The sequence below is a fragment of the Anastrepha obliqua genome, chromosome 5 (genome assembly GCF_027943255.1).
Source record: "Anastrepha obliqua isolate idAnaObli1 chromosome 5, idAnaObli1_1.0, whole genome shotgun sequence".
In the NCBI taxonomy this organism is placed as follows: Eukaryota; Metazoa; Arthropoda; class Insecta; order Diptera; family Tephritidae; genus Anastrepha; species Anastrepha obliqua.
This window is the reverse complement of record NC_072896.1, coordinates 7,595,144-7,619,115: the sequence shown is the minus strand read 5'-3', so window position 1 is coordinate 7,619,115 and position 23,972 is coordinate 7,595,144. Positions and strand designations below refer to the sequence as shown.

Here is a 23,972-nt window from a genome sequence, read left to right as displayed (position 1 = left end):
GACACCGTTGGACTTCTTCCTTTGGGGTTATTTGAAATAAAAGGTGTACGTCGATAAGCCAGCAACAATTCAAGAGCTAAAGGATGAGATAATTCGCCACATTAACGGCATAGAACCTCAATTACGCCTCAGCGTCATCGAAAATTTGGACCATCGGATGGAGGTGTGCCGCCAAGGCCGTGGCGGCTATTTGGCTGATATTTTCTTTCATGCATAATGGAGCCATACAAGTATTATCATAATAAAGAGAAATGACAATAATTTCCTAAAAAAAATGTATTTTATTCAAAATCAACACCGGCCCTTGAAACTTAACCACCGTTTACATATTCAGACATGCCAAAAATGGAGAAATAAGGAAATTTGACCCTGGTATGATGAAAAAAGCCATTGAAGTTGTTAGGAATGAGAAGATGGGCACACTTTTTGCATCAAAGACTTTTGATGTGCCGCGTTTTACATTGCTTTTAAAAACCCCTCTTAGACGTTAGCCAATACTGGACGAAGCCACAGAAAAATACCTTGTAAAATATACATTAGAAATGCAATCAAGACTTTGCGGCTTCACAACACACGATATTCGTTCCCTAGCGTTTCAATTGACGAAATTGCCAAGTGTCAATCAAATTTTCGTTTCTTAAGCAGTTTGCAGGGAAAGGTTGGATGCATGGATTCCTGCGCAGGCACAAAAAATGAGCTTAGTTTTCGCTCTCCAACGGGAACGTCTTTTAATAGAGCAATGGGTGTATAAAAGAAAATGTAAAGAAGTTTTTCGATTTACAAGAGTATGAAAAACACAAGTTTCCGCCATCTGCTATACAGAATGTGGATTTATATTTACCTAAGTTTAATATTTTTTTTTTTTGTTTTCAAATAGTCAACCAAGAAGGTCATTAATTAAAATACAAAAAAATATATGAATAAATTTATTGGCTTATCATGAACTCTTACAATTGTTTTTGGGGATTTTGTCTAGTGCCCCACTTTACCCGAATACCCTGGGCCACATTACCCACCATTTTTCTTTTCATCAACTTTTAAGGTGGTTTCAGTTTTTCTATATTATCAGACGAAAACGATTATATTAGGGTATATTTTGCAATAAAACGTAAAGATAATTGAATGTCTGTTGGAAAGAAAAAAATATCGCTTTTCCATTACGATTATTTTGGCAGAAATTAATAACAAGGTAAAATGGTGCCCACAATACCCGACTTTACTCTACTTATGAGTATTTTATTTTATTTATTCTTATGTGAAAATGTTTGTGTAAAATTTAAGGCCGACATTTAGGTTTAAATGAACTGGTGCAACATTTTTATTTACTCGCTATGGCTGCGATATCCCACAAGGGAATAATAAAGTACAGCGGCTAAAAGAATTTGCGTATACTCAAAGCGTCAGCGGTAAATTGTAAATATTTTTTTTTTTTATGTAGAAATTTTCATGCGCAACTGTAATATTTTCGGAAAACAAAATGAGAAAAGAAAAAACGAAAATAAATATTTTTTATGTATTTTTAAATTTTATTGAGTGAACTTAGCAAATAGGTTTTTTGTATCAACTAATTAAAAAATACATTGCATGCACAAAGATCATTTGAATTGAGTAGATCCGAAGTAAAATAAGTATATATGTATGTATGTGTGTATGTATGTATGAGTAAACGTAAATGCAGCTTAATTAATCAATAAATGCCAACTTAAAGCAACTTTTATTCTAAACTCTATGCAGTTCTAGTAAACGAAACCAGGAAACAAATGTTACAAAAGTCAAAGGATTGCAAATTTACAACAACAAAAAAACACATAAACAAATGATTGCAGTGTGAGTGCCTTGCCAGTGGTGGCTGAGACGCATTCACTTTTTATCACAATTACGTATGAAGAATTTTTTTAACTGCTAGAAACCGCCACGCCCACCGCCACTGCGCCCAGAGCCGGCCGCACCACCGCCACTCGCACCGAATGCAGACTGCGGCACGAGTATGCGCGGCAATGTCAGCGATCGTTTCGGTATGCAGTGCCTGAGCGGCGAAAACGGCTGCGAGCGCAACTGCTCTTCGGAGGTGCTCAGCTTGCCGTCCCATTCAGCGGGCTGCTCCACACTTATAACGGGCTGCTGCACATTTGTGACCGGCTCCTCCTGTTCTTGCTGCTTAGGCTGAGTTACTACTTGCAAGCAATCGCATTCATCCTCATCCACTGCATAGTCGTCCATGTCGGCATCGAAGGAGGCAATGGGCGCTGTGGCTGCAATGACGGCGAGCGTAGCGGTAGAGCCTCCGTATGAGGACCATTGTCACGCGTATGACTGTGCAGTCTGTGGCATTACACTGTGTGTGTATGACGCGGCGGCGACACTGCCACCAGCTGGCACGTCTAGACTTGCACCCGTGCTGCCACCACGCTCCACCAAATTTTTGAGACGACCACGCAGCTCTTCGAGACTTTTCGATTTTGCCTTGTTGATGCGTTTGTATTTGACATCCTTTGGTTTGGTCACCGAGCGATGGTTGGACATGACGCGATTGTAGTTCGTTACCTGCGACTTAACGCCGGTCGAACTGCCATCGACGTCAGCGGTCGCCAACGCATTGACCTTCTCTGTAGTGGGTGTGGCGGCTGTGGTGCGCAACTGCGGTACCTTGACACTGTAGGCGGTATAGCCGTCGTTCGTCGGCGATTCCAGTGGTTGCGATATGCTGTGCTGGCGTTGCGGTGAGGGTGGTGTGATGCGAATACTTTCTGTCGTATGTTCCAGCTGTGCGCTGTTAGTTTGATGCAACGTAGGATGAGCTGGTGTGTGAGGCGCTGGTGGATGCGAAGAGTTGCCATCAATTTGTCCTTCCGTTGAGCTCGAACTTAGCGCTTTTTCCGAGCGATTGCGAAATTTGTCACGCTTCTCCGCCACATCAGATGTCGGTTCCGGATCCTCCTCCACCGAGTAAACAGTCTCCAATATTTCCGGGCGTCGCAGGAAACAGTTGTTACGCCGCACGCCGCTGTACTTATTTAAATTCGTTTCGATGGCATCGGAGATGGAGCGCACAATAGTGATGCCATCACCGCCACTCTGGCCGGCGCCAGAGCCGTAGCCACTGCCCGAACCACCACCGCCACTGCTGCGACGGCGTGTACCAAATGGCATATTGCTGCTATCCGAGTCGATGTCTTCCAACACCACTGCCGAGTCGGAGTCATTCAACGAATCCAGCTCCGTGGTGTAGTTCGCCTCTATGGCATCTAGTCCATGATCTGAGAGGCGATTCGAAAGTGTATCGATAATTTTTTGCTGTCGCTGTATAGTGAGCTCGCGATGGCTGAGCAAGCTTGCAATTTGTTTTTGCTTACGCTTCAGCCGCGACTCGAGTAGTAGAAGTTGCGAGGTCAGCGTATTCATCTGATCTGTCTTCTCCTTCTGGTAGCGATAGTGTTGTTGTATCTGTAAGAGAAATAAAATGAATGCCAATGAGTAACTCAATTCATCTAACTCAGTGAAAACCAATTCAGACAGACACAAACCTGCAGCGCATATGCCTTCTTCCATTTCATGATGTGCTCCGCCTGACAGCGCACCTTTGTACGCAACTCCTCGATCATGAGTCGCGCCGTGTGCAGGTCCTTTGGATTCTGATTCATCATATTCAGGCGCAGATTGCTGGTGTGCGTACTCACCGGCACGGGGGGCCAGTGAAATTCAAGCCGTGGCGGTTGATTTGCGTCATTCGGTAATGAGCCGCGTGGTTTCGGTGTTAGCGGTTTGTTGGTTGCATCGCTGATGGCTGCGGCCAAAATTCCAACACCACCACTCATGCTGCTACTACTGCCACCGCCACCACCAATTTGGCTGCCAATGTTGCTGCTGTTATTAGTTGACGCCAACGCTGTCACTGCCATTGTGGGTGGCGTTGTTGCTGTTACCGTTGCTGCTGTGTGTTGTGGCTGTGTGGGTTGCTTCTGCACGCTGCATGCCATTGTTATAGTTTTAGCAAGTTGCGTTGCACGGTGCGCTGCATACATTTAGGCGCGCGCTTTAATTCCACTCTTTTTTCAGTGCGTTCAGTTGTTGCCTTGTGTGGGTGGTTGAGTGTTTGCTTTTACGTGGAATAGCTGTATGCAAATATTTACTACGCCGTGGAGATTGCGTGGATTGATTGACATGAGTTGATGCTGAAAGAAAGAGGCGGAAAATTCACTTTCAGAGATTGGTGATGACTACATAGATGCTGTGTAAACAATAGAGGGCTGTGCAATTCTGTTGAAATTAAGTTTACGTACTAACTTATGTTCGACGTTAATTAAAAAATAAGATGATAATATTTTTTACGCATTTTCATCAATATTAACTGTTTGTAATTTATGTTAACAGTGCTGTGAAGTAAGTCTATGAATTTATGAGATGAGACTACTTACTTACTTTTTCTATACTAAAAATGCCTTTTGATTTTTACTTATCTTCATTTATTTATAATGGCTAAGAATAAAATAAGGGACGCAAAGTAACGTCCAATTGAAGGAAGAAAGAGAGGCCTACCAAGAAAGAGATGGGTTGATGACGTAGAAGCAGACTTAAATGCGATGAACGTTCGTAATTGGAGAAATGAGGCAAGAGAGAGACTGAATTGGGGGAGGATTGTTGATGAAGCTATGGTCCACCACAGACTGTGAAGCTAAGAGAGAGAGAGAGAGAGAGAGAGAGATAGAGAGAGAGAGAGAGAGAGCGGGGCTAAGAAATGCCTTTAAAATTTCCTTTAGCAGGTATTAAATCAGTTTGGTTGCCTCATAAAAAAAAAGTAATAAAACAATTTGGTGATTTTTTTTAGTACAGCAGTTGGTCAAAAAGTTTCGGGAGCAACCGTCACGTTTTGCTCTAAGTCAGCTGATTTAAGTTATGGTTTTTTTTTTGTTAGTTTGCCAGATCTGTGATTAACATTCCAACCAATTTTATTGCCATTGCTTGTCATTTGTCAAAGTTACGGCGTCTAGAGTAAATTTACCTCTGCATGTGTTTTAGATTTTTTTTATTTAAAAATGGATTTAAATTTGCAAAACTTAGTTTGTATTTAATTTTGCGTTACAAATGATTTCAATGGTGGAAAAATCTTATGAAAAATCTAAAAAATGGAAAATCTCAGTTATGTTGTGAAACTATTTTGGTAGTGAAACTCTAAAGAAAGCAGCCAACAGTAATTTACGTGTACCAAGAACGCCGCAAAACGCAACGTGAGCCTATCGAGGATCACAAACGTAGTGGCAGGCCGCCGCCAACTAATGAAATTATCAATAAAGTCAAAGAAAAGTTGACCCATAATCGCCAATTAACCATCAGTGAGCTGGCAGAAGACTTGAACAGTGCTTATGGACCCGTTCAGGAAATTAAAGTTAATTATTTCAGTTTGCGCCATGTTGCTGAAAGTTGTAAATGGCCTGAATTACACGCAAAACAGGGACTGCGCTGATATCCCCAAAGATATGATTTCCAAGGCTGAATCCGACTCAACATTCATCAAACGCATCATTACTGAAGACGAGAAGTGGGTTGATGAGTGCGACACGCAATCCAGATAATCCAGATATCAGGTAAGTAACTGGAGAGCTCCGAATGGACCAAACCACGTCGTTTTCAACGAAAAAAAAATTAAAGGGATGCTCACGGTTTTTATGGATTACAACGGCATTGTACACCACGAATTTTTGCCAGTAGGTCAGATAGTTAATAAGGACATAGCCATTGAATTCATCTGATATGACTCCCTGCGATTTTTTTCTGTTTGATAGAGTAAAAAACCATTACATGGAACGCGGTTTAACAGACACATGGAAGTAATGGAAAAATCGAATACGACTCTGATGACTACACCGAAAATGGAGTTCCAGAGATATTTTGCGAGCTCGATCAAACGCTGGCATAAGTGTGTTGCAGTTGATGAGGAGTACTTTGAAGGCGATAACATAACTTTTGAGGAATAAACTTGTAATCTGAATTTTCTAAATAGATTCCGGGCTTAATAATGGGTAATGGTATTCCTTTCCGATGAACAAATAATCTTAGCCTTTGTGGTTCTTCACATACAAATGGAAAAACATTCATAGCCCCAACAATAAACTGTCACAACTGACGTGCACTCAAAAATTATGTGCTATTTCGACTTTATGGTATTACTTAACTGAGACTTTTCAAATAAGCGATTCGATGTCAAGTGATTGAAGTATCTTAGACCTCCTCGTCGTCTAAAAATTTGTGTATTTGTAAGCTTGAGAATAATGGGATGTAACTTTGAAAAAAGTAAGTAAGAAAGTAGTTTTCAAATTTATTCAATTTTTAAAATTCTGTATATACATTTTGTCAAAAAAGTACAGGTAATTGTTCAATTAAACGCAAAAAAATTGTATAACCTTCATAATTTGTTTTGTCGCCTTCAAAATAGGCTCCATTCGAATGACTAGTCCAGTCATCAAACCTTTTAAACGCGTTTGAAAAGCTCTTCCTCAGCGAATTCTCCTTAATAGCCTCTATCGACTCAAAGCGGCGTCCGAGGAGTGGCAATTTAAGTTTTGGGAAAAGGAAAAAGTCACAGGGTGCTAAATCCGGTGAATATGGCGGTTTTGCGATGATATTTGTCGAGTTTTTGGGCAGAAAAGTGCTCACAGTATGAGTCTTGTGATATTTTTTTGACAAAATGTAGTGTTCAATATGAAATACCTTCATTTTTCTTTAATATATATAATTTTCTTTTACTTTTCTTAGAATAAAATATGTATATATGCATATATAATTGGCGGGTACACCCTTTTGGGGTGTTTGGCCGAGCTCCTCCTCGTATTTGTAGTGTGCGTCTTGATGTTGTTCCACAAATGGAGGGACCTACAGTTTCAAGCCGACTCCGAATGGCAGATATTTTTATGAGCAGCTTTTTCATGGCAAAGATACACTCGGAGGTTTGCCATTGCCTGCCGAGGGGCGATCGCCATTAGAAACATGTTTTGTGTTAATTTTGGTGTTTTCACCAAGATTCGAACCAACGTTCTCTCTGTGAATTCCGAATGATAGTCACGCACCAACCCTGGTGCTGCTTCAGAATGATATATGGTTTCGTATGAAGAGCCTTTTCACGGCAGAAATACATTTGGGATTTTGCTTACATTGGGCGGGGAGCAACCGTTATTAGAAACAAAATATTTTTTTTTCTATTATTTGGTGTTTCATTCCCACAGTGGGTTTCGTAGCAGAGCCAATCACCTGGCAGTCGCGCATAAACACACCCATCTAAGGCAGCCCCATAAACCCATTTCTTTGAGTAACCACAAAAGGAGTGTAATAGGGTCAAAAGCAACCAATTTGCATCACCAAAAAGATGGCCCGTATTGTAAACCAGATTTTTTAGAGCAAAAGTCAACCCAAGAGCCTAAAAAACAAAAGGTTAAATTTTAATTAATTAATACCGCTATTCTGGCTGACATACCGACTATCGAACTTCATCGACTACAACTGCAGATCTTAAACTATCGATAATAATGGCGCTTTTGACCAAAATATCATCGTTTTCACGACAGTCGATTCTACTTTACCGGAACGACCCGGATTTATATCCGGCCAAGGACTGTCACTTCAGCAGCATTCTCCATATATGTATGGGGAATGTTTATGATGCTACAACAACAACAACCAAATATCATTTGAAGCTATATTTTCGATAGGAAATCTGCGCCAATATATCAGTCTCTGAAGAAACGGTAAAGCAGCGAGGTTTGCTTTCAATACTTAAACCAAATCGAACTTTGTGCAAATCAACAAAATGTTGCGCGAAATGTAAAGTTTCTGAGATCAAATCTGATGTATGATACAGCGGATGCGACAAGTAGGCATCTAACTTAGCCCTTATAGCTTTACTGACACTTTAGCCAGCTTACGTCCGCTGCAGCGTACACAGAAAATTAGGCGAAAGGCAAATGACCAAACACGCGGCAGTAAATGTCAAATTTTTATCCTATTCTCCAAAGATAGACTTTGACACCGGCGCGTTTAATTTGCTACTTCTGCACAAACCCGTCCGCAGTGACGATGTCAGCAATCGAGAAACTCCCATCGACACGTTGTTGCATTGAAATTGATTTTTGCTCTGCCAACGTCCCACTGCGGCGGCAATGCGGACTGTTTTCACAGCAACTGCCACATGGACTCGAATGCGCTGGTTAACTGTGTGGGTGCGTTTGCATGTGGCACATTGGACTAGTGGAAATCATCGAATTAACTGCAGGAGGTATGGACGCCTATGGCGGAAATGGCAATCAAATCACAACGACAATTCGTTAGGGAATCAATTTGTATGTAATTAAATAAATTGGGCTTGGGCCTTGATTGAGAATTCTACGTGCATGCTGCGATTAAAGGCCAGCCAAGAAGTAAGAGGATAAGGAATAGGAGAAAACGAGTTAAAGCAGTGCAATTTCTGTGCATGGTGGGAGCTTTGGTAGTTTAATGATATCCGAGATATTTTGGAAAAATGAGAATGTGCATACATACATACATAGTTGAAGTTAGGAAAGGTATACGACAGCATATGGGAATATTATTTCAAGTTTCGATTTTGCTTAGTAATGGGTGTTTTTTCAAGCGCATAACTTTCATTTAGGGTGTGTGTCAGGATAACACTCTATGTATTTTAGCAAACCACCTACGCCATAACTCCATAACACGTGGAACATATAACGGGAATAGTTCAATAAAACGCAAAATAATTGCCCAACCATCATAATTTATTTTGTCGCCTTCAAAATAGGCTCCATTCGAAGCAATACGCATATGCCAATGATTAGTCCAGCCATCAAAGCACCTTTTAAATGCATTTGAAGAGATCTTCTTCAGCTCCTTCAGCGAATTTTTCTTAATGGCCCCTATCGACTCAAAGCGGCGTCCGCGGAGTGACAATTTAAGTGAATACGGTGGTTTTTCGCTGATATTTGTCGAGTTTTTGGTCAAAAAAGTGTTCACAGTATGAACCTTGTGAGACGGTGCGTTATCGTAGTGCCAGATCCATGAGTTTTCTTTCCACAAATTGAGCCGTTTCCTATGCACTTTCTCCCTTAAACGTCGCATAACTTCCAAATAATATTCTTTATTTACTGTAGAGCCACTTGAAGTGAATTCCGAGTGCACAGCACCCTGATAACCAAAGAAAACAAGTAGCATGACTTTCACTTTTGACGTGGTTTTTTGGGTTTCGGTTCTTGTGGATAGCGCCATTCAGCCGCCTGTTGACTGGTTTGCATGTCAAACTAATATACCACGTCACATCACCTGTTATGATGCGCTGGATAAACTTTGGGTCCGAATTCACTTGCTCAAGCATGTCTTCAGCCACCTTCTTCTGATGAATTTTGTGAAAGAAATTCAAATCTCTTGGAACGAGTCGAGCAGCCAAGCGTCTCATGCCAATTAATGGTGTAAATGTTGCGAATTGATTCGTGGGAAACGCTAAGGTCACGAGCTACCTCCCTCAAACTTAAATCATGGTTTGATGGTTTTCCTTGACTTTGTCAACGTTTCCATCCGTTGAAATTATTTACCTATATTCGAACATTTTTTAAACAAAAGAGCTTGACCGCGGTTGTATTTAATGTTTAAGACATAAGTAAGTGTAATTAATTTTTTTTTAATTTTGTGTAACCAAATGTTTATAAAAAACATGAATAGGACTTTAAAGACCCAGTGTGCCGACCGTGCCGGTCGGTGGATCGGCGGAGGGTTAATTGTAGGGGCTTGGCTGAAATTTTATTGACAATTTTTATTAATTGGCATACTAAACTATTAACTAAAAACAGAAAAAAATCAGATCATTGAACTAACTTTTAATGAAAAGTGCAACAAGCAACACAAAACATTTTTTTTTAAATTATCTGGAAAAGCGAATATCTCGAAAACGGTTAAGCTTTGGTTACTATATTACTTAAGGGGGAACGCCACTGTGAAAACTCAAAAACATCAATTTTTTTTGCATAAATTGTTAGTATAACTCCTCAAGAAAATGTGGTAAAAATTTTAAAGCGAAATTCGCTTTATCCCCGATTATTTGTGCACTTAAGTGAGCGCCCGTCGGTTCGGCCCCGTAGGGCTTACGACACGATGCTTTATTTCAAACGCGTTTTTCTCGAAACGACTTTTTTTGATACGGTGGCAACGATTTCTCGAAGACTAATGAACCGATTTTAATTTTCTTTTTTTTCAAAATTTTTGTTATCGCATTGGCTGCCGATTTTCAAAGTTTTGAAAATAACTAGTTTTTTGGGCGTGTTGAAAATCAAACAAATGGTGATAAATACACATCGAAATTCAAATCATTCAATAAAATTCTTGGTTTTTTGATTTCTGCTGATTATTCACTGCTGTATTTTTTTTAAGCAGTTTTAGTAAACCTTTTGGTTTATACAGGGCCCGCCATCCTCGTTACGGATTTGAACTAGGTATTATTTGAAGAATGGTAACACTTAGCTGTCATCTGATTTGATAGAAAATTAGTTTTATTCTTCCGCTGAACGAAAATGGTTGTGTATACGCTCAAAGAACGCATTACTTTGAAAATCATGGTAATGTTGCAGAATGTGTACGAAAATTACGTACGGCAATGGGATGAAGAAAAGCACCGAATGAAGTGTATGTGCGTTACTTTGCAAAAAGAGTAAGAGAAACTGGGTTGCTTATTGACAAACCAACGCGTGGCCGACCAAAAACCGTGCGTACACCCGAAAATATTGCTGCTGTGGCCGAGAGCACCACCAGCAACAATTGATGCACTGAAGACCAACATACGCGATGTCATAGCTGAAATACAGCCGATTACAATCAAAAATGTGTTGAAAAATTGGACCGATCGTATGGGATGGTGCATGGCTAGCCGAGGCAGCCATATGAATGAAGTTGTGTTCCATCATTAACCGGAAGGATTGTACTTCAAAATAAAAAAAAACAGTTTGGAAAAATATTGAGTAGTTTCTTTTTTACTGCATTTTTAATTCCGTAAAGTTATATCGCGGACCCTTTACAACCAATATTCTTCAAAATAGGACCCTTGAGCGTCAATATGGGGGTCCAATTGTTGACGAGGTCGGGCCGAACCCGGGCGATGCGGTTTTTCAGCCGAAGGAGCACTTCTTTGTAAAATGCCGCATTTACAGTGCTTCCTGGAGGTACAAACTGTTTAGCTTTACGCAAAATTTGATGGAGTAACGTTGCTCCAACGATCACTGCATTTTCGCCACTGCAAAATCCTAACACACTTTTAAAACAGCTTTCACGCGCGGAGCGATGTTGACTGCACGGCTGTTGCCAGCGAACTGGGACCGGTTTCTAGTGGAAGGGGAAGGTCCAACGATCATTTTCCCCCACCAGCCGATTCGGTTGATCGCTTGGCAGACGCTCCGCGCGGGAAGGCTCATTAATTTTCAATCAAACCCTGTATTTTCTGGTAAGCCTGTACTCTGGTAACCCTGCACTCTAAAAACAGCACCTGTTACACTGATATGTGCACTGCTGAATTTTGCTCACATATTCGCAAATATAAGTGATAAAGTGTGCTGAATAACACACGAAAATAAAACTATATTATCTTTTAATTATATCAGTGAAATTTGATAGTCTGATATTTTTAAATTTGTTATTTTAATTGATGCATTGCCACAGCTTGCAACACAGCTATAGTATCAGCATAATTGAAATTGAATTATTTTGCTCTCACCATACAAAAGTCCAATAAAATCACAGCAAAAGAAACACAAAAATCCGTATATATTTATTTATTGCATTATTTAAAATTTTACAAAATTACCCGTTTCGTACCACCAGCAGATTATTTGCCTACTAAGCAACCATAAACGCATAAATAGTTGAAAAAAAAAATCACAAAAATTATTAAAATGCTTTACATCCATCGATTAGTCAACCACAACCACAATTTGTCTCCGATAATCTGAAAATAAACGCATACTTGAATGCTGTTTGGCCGCTGCTGGTGACAAAATCTAAAATTGGAATTCCTGTAGCGCAACTCCATAGCGTTTGGCGAATATTTCCACCGAATTGCAAAGCTTTCGTCTACAGTGTGGCGCGCTAATTGCATTTAATAGAATGTGCTGGCAATGCAATTTGGCCGTGCGCACAACTCGTTATTCCAATTAAAAATTATTGCATATTAATAGGCGCATAAGCTGCATGCGCTATGCGAAGCGCATTAAAGCACATGCAATTAGTTTTATGCGCTAAAATAAGCAATCACAGGAGCTGAAAACAATGAAAATGTATTAACAGTTGCGTGCGAAGTAATGACAGTGAAATTTAAAAAAATGGCAGTGAAGAAAAAATTAAAAAAAAATTTGTCTTGGTTTGCAATTAATTTATTTTTTAGTGTTATTAAAATTAATTAATTAAATACTCATCATTCAAGCATAAATTTATTTTTTACATTTGGAATAATTTGTTCGATTTGACGTATGAAGAATTTCCGAAGAAAATATGCAGACGATGAAGCTTTGAGCTGTAAAGACTTCACGAGAAGCGACAAGCTAGACTAGCAAATTATGATGCAGTTGCTACGTAAGCTGGGGTATAAGTTAAGTAAAGTTAGGTACTTACCCTAAGTCTAACTTAGACGGCTAACTAGGAATTTGTGCAAAGTATGCGCATTAAACAAAGAAGGATAGTGGAACAGGAATAATAAGAGGCACTGCTCATCATCCGCCACACAGCTACTGCAAAAGTGATTCAAGGTGACAGCAAATAATCTTCAACGGACAATGGCTATCGGGAGTTACAGTTTTGTTAGCCTTAGAAGCTCCTTCGAATGCTTAAGAGTAGTTTAGCCATAGGAATACTTGGCCTTAGGTTAGGTTAGGTTAGGTTATGGTGGTAGTCGGTTTTTCAGCAAATTCTCTTAGACCTTACTGGTCCGTTGTGATACCACTACGTGACACGGGAACCTCATTTCTTTTTCTTCGTGGAATCATTTTGTGGCTGTTAGGAAGGCAGGAGTGGTACCATCCCCACGCGCGACTGTTCTGTAAGAGAATTGAAAAAGTATTTACCTAGAAAACCTGCTCTGATCTTAGCCAAGGCTGGACATTTGCAGAGGAAGTGCTCAACTGTTTCTTCCTCTTCCTCACCTCTACAACTTCTACAATATTCATGGAGTCAACTGGAGTCTCAAGAAATGCCTACCAAATAGCCAATGACCGGTTATACCAGAAACGACCCTCGAGTTATCCTCCCTTTAGAGACCTTTGTCTTTTTCTTGTGTATTTGCAGTCATAGTAGCCTAGCTGTTACGCATTTGCCTTCTTCTCTCCATGCCCTATTGAAGTCTTGGGTAATCATAATAATCATTTTTAATTATAAAAATCATTCTTAATCATTAATTTGCTCGTGGCCATAGGTATTCCAATGGAAATTTTATCAATGATATTTGATCTTGCATGCCAGTGTTTTCGATTAACGCTGGCTGAGTTGGCAGGAGGCCCAACTAACCGAGAGTAAGCCATAAGTAATCGAGTGAGCCCGCACTGGATTTTTAAATGGAAAAACCGTGGCGAAATATGGCTGCTTCACCTCTTCACCTACCCAAAGAAGCAGTTTTCTGCAATGGCCCTAAGACCTTAAACCATGTAAGCCGGAAAGTGAAATATTTAAATGCGGCCGAAGAGTCCAACGTTCGCCGACTAATTTCGAGTTCACTATGACCTTAACCTTGATCCTATGAGCTTGACTGTTTCTTTGTTAGCAGCCAACTTCGCCTCGGAAATATTGCATTGATTTGGAAGCATTCATTAAACTCAATGGGGAGTTACCGCAGAAGACTTTTCTACCAAATTGCCTATCTAATTTCGGTGTTCAAATGAAGCATTTTTTTTAACTGGGCTCAAATTACTATAATAAATTTAAGGAAATAATTTGTGCTTTTTTTCCATAGTCTTTACTCCAATTCCAATCTAATATTGCATTAACAATAAATTGTGCTGCGCCCAAGTTCTGATACTTTTCCACAAAAATAAAATGCAAAGAATCTACTCGAAAATTTTTTCTCACCCAAAGAATTTTAGTAAAAATGCCTGCATTTCTAACGAACAACAAAAACAACAAGACATCATAATTTTTTAAATAAACTATTTTACAACACAAATCAACAGCAGCAGAAGCAAACTAATGGCGAATGCCGCACATTCTTGTGTGCCACACATTTGTGCAATGCAATTTAACAATTCAACAAGTCAGCGCGACTCAACCAAAAACAATAGTAACAACTGTATATATAGCCTACAAGCAGCAACAATAATATTAATAGCTTTGCTGAGTGGCAGTGGCATGATTGCATGACTGATGAGTGGCTAAGTTGCAATTAAAGAATGAACGAATCGCTTGCTGTTGTTGGGCCAAGGGACGCCAGTACTAGCGAACTGACATGGAACGGCGTGTTGCACATAGCAGCGGAAGGGCACTTTGATGTGCTGATAGCTTTGCAGGAATTCTTTGTGATTTTGCTTTTTATGAAAAAATACTGTAAGCAGCTTGATTTCCGTTTTCAATTGTTGCATGCCACAAATAACATGTGTATGCAACATGCAATATTCTTGCAATAAGAATCAAAACTAATGACAAGCGGAAAAGATGTGTGGATTTGTTGAGTTGCTTAGTGAAGATTTCAATGCTAAGCTTCCATGTACAGCAGAGCGGCTAGTGCTTCGAAGGTCATGCGTTCGTTTCCTACTTCAAACGTAAATTAATAATTTTCTAATAGGCTTTAATTTGTAATTCAAGAATGTCTGGCACAAGCAAGTTAACCTCGCTAAGTCAGCTGGAATGGTTTTTCAGACAGGTGGCAGGTTAGGAGAATGTGAAAAATGGCTGTTTAGAGGGGAGAACTTTCAATATCGGCAGACATCAAAGCTTAGTTTTAAAAAACGAGTTGAGGACAGGAATTGTCTAGCCAGAACTAGTGTAAATGTAACTTTAAATACGTTTATAACCAAAAATAAAATGAGGCTAACCAAAATTTAAGTTGTTTTAGCTGTCACTAAAGCAATACAAAGTTATGGGACGCAAGTATGGGAATTTGATATGATCGAAGGAGTTGAAAATTCAATTATATTTTTTAAAAAGGATTTTTCATCTGCCCACAAATACGCTATCTTATTGAATTTTCTTAGAAACTGACATCCCAAATTCTCATTTATATACATTGAGAGTTCACTTTCGATACATTTTTATTTTGATTGACGCTAGAAGATTGCCACACAGACTTCCGAAAGTTATCATACAGAGAAACAAATTTAGCTCGAAAGCAGTTCAAAGTTTAGGAAGAAAGCTGAGCATTGAGTGGAGCTTTGAAATTCAAAATACAGGAAAGGCGAAAGAAAATATTGATTTACTTTTATAAAATTTGGATATGAAAAATTAACAGACATTAAGAGAAAGAAGTATTAAAGGTTGACGTATATATAAAGAATTAGAGCACAGCATCGGTAAAAGTTATTTAGTTATTTTTTGGGGCAATATGTTGGTATTCATGTCTCTCACTCATTCCGACGAGTTAGGCCATTTTGAATGTTCAGTTAATTGTTGATAGCTGCTTTGCTTGTATGTGTTTCGGCTCGTCTTCGATTTTTACCTATTCAAAAAGATGGATCAAAGAACATGTAACAAATTTTGTGTGAGAAACGAAATTAAGTGCGCGGATGCATTCCGAATGTTGACTGTGTCATACGTAGAAGCTACTTTGGACCAAAGCAACGTTTATCGGTGGTAAAATGTTCTCAGAAGGCCGAGAAGATGAGAACGACGAAAAGCGTGCCGGCGTGCTGGACGTCCCAGCACTTCAGCAACAGACGAAAAAATTGATAAAATGAAAAAAATGGTATTGGCCAATCGTCGAATCACCGTTAGAAAAGTTGCTGAGGACGTATCGATTTGCTCGTGCCATTCGATTTTTTTCAATGATTTGGGCATGAGACTGGTCGCCGCAAAATTCGTACCAAAACTGCTTAATTTCGACCAAAAGCAGCATCGCATGAACATTGCTAATGAGATTTTGGAATCTCTAGGCGACGACCCAAATTTGCTCCAGAGGGTCATAGCTGGTGACGAATCGTGGGTTTGTGGTTATGACGTGGAAACTAAAGCTCAATCATCTCAATGGAAGCTGCCGCACGAACCAAGACCGAAAAAGCGCACTAAATTCGGTCGAATGTAAAAGTTTTGCTTAACGTTTTCTTCGATGGCAGGGGCGTTGTGCATCAGGAGTTCCTGCCACAGGGTAAAACGGTCAATAAGGAATATTACCTGCAAGTTATGCGCAATTTGCGCGAAGCAATCTGCCAGAAACGCCCGGATTTGTGTAAGAACAAAAATTGGCTTTTGCATCACGATAACGCCCCTGCTCACACATTGTTGCTTGTGCGTGACTTTTTGGCCAAAAACAACACGCTAATGATGCCACAGCCACCGTATTCTCCAGATCTGCCCCCCTGTGATTTTTTCTTCCTCCCGAAACTGAAGAGGCCCATGAAAGGACGAGCGTACGCATCGAAGGAAGAGATAAAAAAAATTATTTTTTGAAGTGCTTCGGGATTGGAAAAAACGTTGGCACAAGTGCATAATATCTCATGGGGATTACTACTAGGGGACAAAATAGATATTAATGAATAAATAAATAATTTTTGAAAAAAAAACACAAAATTCGCGATACTTTTTGAACACACCTCGTACATCTTGGAGGACACAAAAATTTAAGATGAACACTTTGTAACTTTAACGAATTAGAAAACGTTAATCAGTTTTAGGAAGGTGGCCAGTTTTGAAAAGAATCCGATAAATCTTTTCAAGGCTTTATTGAAATAATGAAGAAATGATTCCTTATCCTGCTCGGAAAAATTTAGATCGATTATGGAAATTTCGATGGCATAACTGCTTGGTTGCGAATTTAAAAGGCCCATTATATTAAGATGAGTTATTAGCAGCCCAGATTCCGTTCTTTCCATAAAATATAATTTTGCGTCTTCACTAAAATAACATAGGGGGCAGAATAGCTCGTAAAGTTCTTCTGTTGAAACAAGCAAATTAAAAGTTTCGTCCTACAGCACAAGTCTGATTGTATGAAAAAATAATATAACATCTTTTATGTCGGTATGTAAACGCTGAATAACTTTGTCATTTACCAACCGATGGACTTCAACCATGGATCGCTTTACACCGAAACAACCGAAATCAACGCTATAAAACCAGAAATGCTTGACAATGTGATGACAAACACAGAAAAAAGATCACAGTTTGTGATTGCTAATAAAGGTGGTCACTTGATTGATATTGTATTCATAAAATAGTTTTAATAAATTGTAAATAGGCAAACCACATAAAAATACCTCACTTATACAAATCAATTGTTTTTTTTTTTCAAAGTTATTCAATGTTTTCATACCGACATAAAAGATGGCGCACCCTATACTGTGGAGTGCTGCAACAAAAAAAAATTTAATTGAAAATAATGCTGAGTGAAATGTCGGACGACCTTAAGGACAAGAGTTGTCACCGCGGCTCATAAAAAAAAAACAGTCAAGCACGGTGGCGGCAAAATAATAATTTGGGTGTGATTATCTTGGTATGGAGTAGGGCCAGTTCTCATAACCAATAAAATGGTTATGGAGCATTTTGAAGGAAGCTTTGACGCACCCGGCTTTGTAACGCTTTGAAAGAAGAAGAAAAATGAACCAATAAAATGGACAAATTTATGATGCTACCATTTGCTGAAAAGAATATGTCCCTTGTTGGTTTTTATTTATTATTTGTTATATTCTTTCAAAATAATACTAAAATTATGGATTTGCCAGGTCAGTCACCCAACCTATGCACCATTGCAAGCGCAAAACAGCAAGAAAAAATTGAAAAATAAGAGGGATTTATAGCAAAAACTCACATAATTATGGTATTCCACTCGAACAGAAATCTACCGTAAGCTTGGCAATTCCATGCCAAATACAATTGAATTTCTTGAAACAAAACACTGCAAAATGCGCAAAATTCGTTTCGTAAGCTCCCATGAGCTTTAATTCTATTCAAGCAGCAATTTCACTCTCACTTCGAAAAAAGTGCACAAACCCATTAAAAAAAAGAAAATCAACTAACTAACCATTGTCAGTTGCATGCAACAATCGCTGCGTACCTAACCATTCATCACTTTAATTATGACAATTGAATTTGTGTTCAACAAAAGACACCGACCGACCGACCGACCGATAGCCAAGAGCATTTTGCATGGCTTGGATGCAACAACTCTACTCAACTTAAATCAAGTCAATTCCAAAGAATGACTGACAAACTGATTGTTTGAGTGATTTAGTAATGGACAGTCATGCATTTTTTATGCAACGATAGAAAAAATGTATGGCTTTAGAGATACATAGACACACATACATATGTACGTACGTACATGCGTGTACTTGCGAACTCTCATACATTTATAAATACGCCACGTACATTCATTGCTAGCTACTGGCCGCACTTCTCTTCCAATTTGTGGCGTGCGTCTAAATGAAAGGTGACCTTCCGCTCACTGCCGCCCCTCAAACTGCAAATTTCTTGTATAAAAAAAAATTATATGATAGTAAAATACTCGCAGAGTGTTAGCTACTAGAAAAAATATTCATGTATCTTTTCCATTTCATGTCCACAGTGGATATCGGGCCTGGGTATAATGACATGTTTGTCACATGCAAGCCTACGCCGGTGTGGCGACTGGTAGTTACTTGATTATTCTGTTTAATGGCATTAGGCATTTTGTTCTTCAACTCCTTGCCTTGTCAACTATGCATTGCCTGTTCGTGTTGTTTTTTATGCTTCGGAAGTAGCTGGTAAATAGTAGGTCGTAATGCATTAGCGTAATTGAGTTGTGCGTTGTACTTAAATAGCCACGCAAATGTTAATTCACATACATACAGACGTGCACGATAAAAAACAAAAATCGTTCACTGTAGATGGTTCAAAATTTAACACAAAAAGGTTCTGAATGTAGCACAAAAAGTTTTCAATTCACGCCTATAAGGGCTAGAGCGAGATAAAATATATATAGAGAGATAGATATATATATAGAGAGAAAGATATATATAGAAAGAGAAAGATTGATATTGAGAGAACGAGAAACTGAGCGGAACTCGAATGTGCGTTGAGCAAATCCAATCCGCAGAATTTTTCAATAACCGAAGTTATCGAATTTGGCGGGAATACTCATTCAACCTTGACATTTTACCGTGGACAATAATGAGACTTTTGAATTTTATCATTAAAGTCAGGTTTTTCCCGTCAAACGATGGGCTTCAGTAAAATTTAGAGGAATAAAATTCCACGGAGAAATTCACCAGTTCCTCTATATTCCAAAAATGCGACTTTAAAATGGACATTTTTTTCTCCGATGCAAAAATTGGCCTTTACTTATTCGAAAACTTCCAAGGAGTTCCACTTGCTGTCAATGTCTGTCATCCAAATGTAGATGCAAAATATGAAAGTAAAAAAAAATTCTGTTGACGAATGGTAGAGCCCTCACTTGAAACCACCGGATGAAACACCAAAAGGCAAAAAAGCTTTTTCTTACGGCTGTCACCCCTGTAGAAGATTCAAGAACTTTTTTTTTTGCTCATAGGTTACCTTAATACTTAAAAAATCGCACACTAGACGGATTTTATAATATGAAAAATTTGCCTAAGACTTCCATTTTGGATTTTGACCCTCTCTCTTGAACCACTTTGTACCATACCGTATCGGTTTCTGGTTCTTAGGAGAGCTGCCATAGTTGTAATCAACCGTAGAAAAAGGAAACTATCTTTCACTTCCTCTGTGAATGTCCTGCTCTATGTAAAGCGAGGATGTTAACCCTTGGTAAACCGCTTTTATCAAAACCTCGAAGAGCTGGCCGGCATAGACGTAAACCACCTTATTAGGTTTCTCAATAGCACAAGTTGGATATAGTCGGGAAGGAATAATCGCATCACTTGTTGACAACAAAATGATGCAGAACCACTAATTGGATTCTTGGTGAAACGCCACTTCAACCCAACAACCGCCCGCACAGAAAACTTTGAACGCATTTCTCTCGAACCACGATTTTTGAAGTCATACGGATCAATAACTAGAAAAAATATTGAACTATTTACTTAAAATTCAAACAAAGTGGCGTAAAATTAATCATCAAAATTGGTTTTTTAAAAACTTTTTTACTAAATAAAATAAATGATTTTGATTGTTAGAAATCTGTGTTTAGAACTCCAGCGCTCTGTCTGTTTGTATACTGCTTAGTTCCCAAGTTCCCAAGACATCAGTTAAAAAGCTAGAGCGAGTTCAAAGGTCTGCACTCATTGAAATCAGTGGGTCGCTTTGAACTACTCCTACTCTAGCGCTTAATGTAATGTTAAATGTGGTACCTATAGACATCGCAGGCAGAATTACCGCTGCACGTACCGCAATTAGACTGAGGGCACTAAAGCATCCTCAGAAACTTTGAGTTCATCCACTCGTCGACGGATCAGTACGTGCCTTCGCTTAGTCCAAGTGGAACGTTCTCCACCCATATTCCATCAAGGGAGGAGGGGACCGCTGGCAACACTTGGAGACAGGGCCTAGTTAACCTGTAAAGGTAAATATTTACTCCGATAGCCAAGCGGAAATTAGGGCCCTAAGCTCTATTATGGTGCATTCGAAACTGGTCAGGAAATACCTGGTCTCTCTATCGATTGCATCAGAATTCTTCGATATAAAGATAATTTGGGTACCTGATCACAGTGACATTGCTGGAAACTGCGAAGCCGACGAGCTGGCCAGGCAAGGGACCTGTGAGGTAGTGTGGGCGCGAAAGGAGGGGATCCGGATCCCCTTGACAACCTGCGTTCTACTTCTGGAAGGATGGGCTTTGCACCAACTCAGCGAGTGCTGAATAAGTACACGAACGTGTAAGGTCGTTCGAGGGATATTCTGAGGATGACAAAATCTCATCTCTCAAATTTCGTTGGCATCCTCACGGGGCACTGCCCGCGGGGTACACATGCCGTGAGACTCGGAATTACTTCGAGTCCTTTTTGCGTCAGCTATATGGAGGATGAGGTGGAATCATCTCAGCACCTGCACCTTAGCTGCTCAGCTCTCGCGGGACTAAGTTTTAAGCTTCTTGGTTATCACTTCTTTTCTGCGCCTGCTGATATAGCAGGTCTTGATATCAAAAATCTGATTAACTTCATCAGCAGCACAAAGAGGCTAATACAACCGCAAATTAGTCACCGTTCATAGTCCACAAACACTCAACCCTTCCCACCCCTTTCTCTTTCGTCCTATCGTCCTTTTCCTTCACCTCTTTTCCCCCTCTTGCAATGGTATCACAAAGGATAAAACAAACTTCTTTCCTCCATGTGGGCCCACTCTCTGATCAACCATCACTACCTAACCTAACCTAACTGCCACAAGTCACAAAAATTACACATTTTCAGATCAGGTGATTAATTGTGCGCCATCTTGCGTATTCGCTGTTACATTCTGTATTGAAGTACGTAGCACATATTACATATAACATATTTTTTTATAAACAATTTTCGGATATATTTTTTTTTTTTTTTGAAATTTTGGAATTTTTGATTTAATAGGAGTTTTAGTAAAAGCCGATGCATCTGAAATATTCTACGTGCTTCTGTAGCTATACATTTGCCTAATCAAAGAAAAGTTTTTGTTCATCGTAAGCTATTAGGAAACATTTTAAAGGCCGCTGATCCGACCCCACGCTTATAAAAATTGTTTCGTCGAACTTCGTAGCTCCTTTTTCATTTTACGTTTCTATGAATTTTATAATTTACCTATGCAGGTTTTGATTCGTACAATAAGCAGCCTCATTCAGAATTTCGATTTATTTCATTGTTTCTCTCACAAAAATCCCCAAATTTTGCTTAGTTTTTGCCATAGCTACCTGCAGTCCCCTTTTCCCTTGATTTTTAATAAAATAGTGCTTTTTGGTCTCAAATATGAAGATTTGTATATGGAACTTTAATTAAAAAAAATTAAAATTTTACTGCTTCCAGATTTCAAGCATTTCGAAGACCCAAGTATACACTTTTATACTTTTAAAGGTTTACATTTAAATCCAAATTTATCATAGTTTAGCCAAATATTTCGATATCAAAAGTATAGAAAGCGAACCGAATTTTTTAACCGTGTAGATACAAAAACACTCAGCTACAAATCCCATTTCTTTACAGCTTTTACGTTTTTTCATTACGATTTTTAGAAAAGTATGGCCCCTATTTTCAAGGTTTCAGTCAGAAAGTAGTTCAAGTTGACTTGCCGTAAATTTTTCCGGCAGTTATCCATTTACATAATTTGATTATAATATAATAAATATAAATGCTTAATGACGTAATACTGAGTATCGATACGTAGGAGTTTCTAAATATTATATTTCGTTTTTTTTTTTAATTTTTTTTTTGCCTCTTTTATTAATTACACCTGTCCTATGACACTAAGTAATTCTTTCCACAGCTTGGACTGCATAACATTAATCATTATCAGTATTACATTTTGGTTCAGTTTTTGTGTGAGTTTACAAGTGTATGTACATAGCTTTAAATTATTCAAGTTATCAGCTGAGTTGGGGTTGGTCATTTGAACCGCCTGGAGTTTGCCCTTTCTGCTGATGGGAGTTGTCGCATGTCAGTATTTGTATGGTTCATTAAACAGACAATACGATTTGCGCTGCGTTTGCGGATGCTTTCTGCTACTGTATAGATGTTGAGGTCGCGATGAACATCTTCGTTTGGGACGTACTAAGGAGCATTGGTTATAGTTCTGAGTACTTTAGATTGTCGTCGTTGAATAATGTTAATGTTACTTTTACTTGCAGTTCCCCAGATTTCTATGCCATATGCCCAGATTGGCACAATCACAGTTTTGTGTATAAGGGTTTTATTCAGCAATGACAGTTTCGAGCGCCTGCCAAGTAGCCAGTATTATTGTCGGAATCTGTTTTTTACCTCATTTCTGTTCAACGTGATATGTTCCTTCCAGAGAAGTTTGGAGTCAATAGTCATTCCAAGGTATCTTGCTTTGGTGTCTATCGGAATTTGTGAATTGTTTATAGTCAGATTCTTGTGTCTTACTTTCTTCTTGTAAGAATAAACTACATAAATTGTTTTGTTAAAAATCTGTTGTAACTTGTTTGTTGCTGGTTCTAAGGTTTTATGAGCTGCCAAAAGTTGCTATCATGTTGTTACTTGCAGGCAAGGGAATATCAGCTGTGTACAGCACATATATGTAGTACAGGCCCTTGTAAACTGCCCTGAGGTATACCGGCTTCCATGAGTTGCATGTTAGAGTATTTGTCTCTATATTTCACATAAAAGTATCTGTTTGGTAAATAGCTTTTCATTAACAAATAGTAGTCGAGTGTAGATACCGTTTAAATTTAAATATTAATGCCTTGTACCACTCGCTGTCGCAAGCTTTCGCTACATCAAGATACACAGCAACGCATGTATTTCTTTTATCAATTTCTGACAATATTTTATTTGTTACTCTATGCACCTGTTCTATTGTTGAATGCTTTCTATGAAATCCGAATTGGTGTGAAGGAAATAAGTTTCGCGCCTGTAGTATGGGGTCAAGGCGGTCGAGTTTAAGCTTCTCAAAAAGTTTGGATAATGATGGTAATAAACTAACTGATCTGTATGAAGAAGCTTCAGAGGCGTCTTTATTAGGTTTGGGTATTGCGATGATTTCAAGGCAGTGGAAAATACTTCATTCGTAATGCTGAGTTAAATATATTTCTTAAGTAGAGAGTGGCTTTATCAGGTAACTCCTTTAGAATCCTTCCTGTGATTCCGTCATATCCTGGGGATTTATTTACTTCAATTTTTGTCTCAATTGCTATTCGTATTTCTTTCGAAGCTATTTTCTTGATTGGTATTTTT

At 38.9% G+C, this 23,972-nt stretch overlaps 1 protein-coding gene across 1 annotated transcript in view; it reads right to left on the bottom strand.

The window, feature by feature from the left end:
• Positions 1-1,861: 1,861 nt before the first annotated feature.
• Positions 1,862-23,972, bottom strand: part of LOC129249297 (uncharacterized) — a 62,060-nt gene continuing 39,949 nt past the window's right edge. Inside the window, exons 2-3 of the mRNA XM_054889020.1 lie at positions 3,525-4,172; positions 1,862-3,444 (exon numbers count right to left, since the gene is read on the bottom strand). Of these exons, the coding sequence (XP_054744995.1) occupies positions 2,302-3,444; positions 3,525-4,022 (1,641 nt within the window). The 5' untranslated portion in view covers positions 4,023-4,172 and the 3' untranslated portion in view covers positions 1,862-2,301. The remainder of the gene's footprint in view (positions 3,445-3,524; positions 4,173-23,972) is intronic.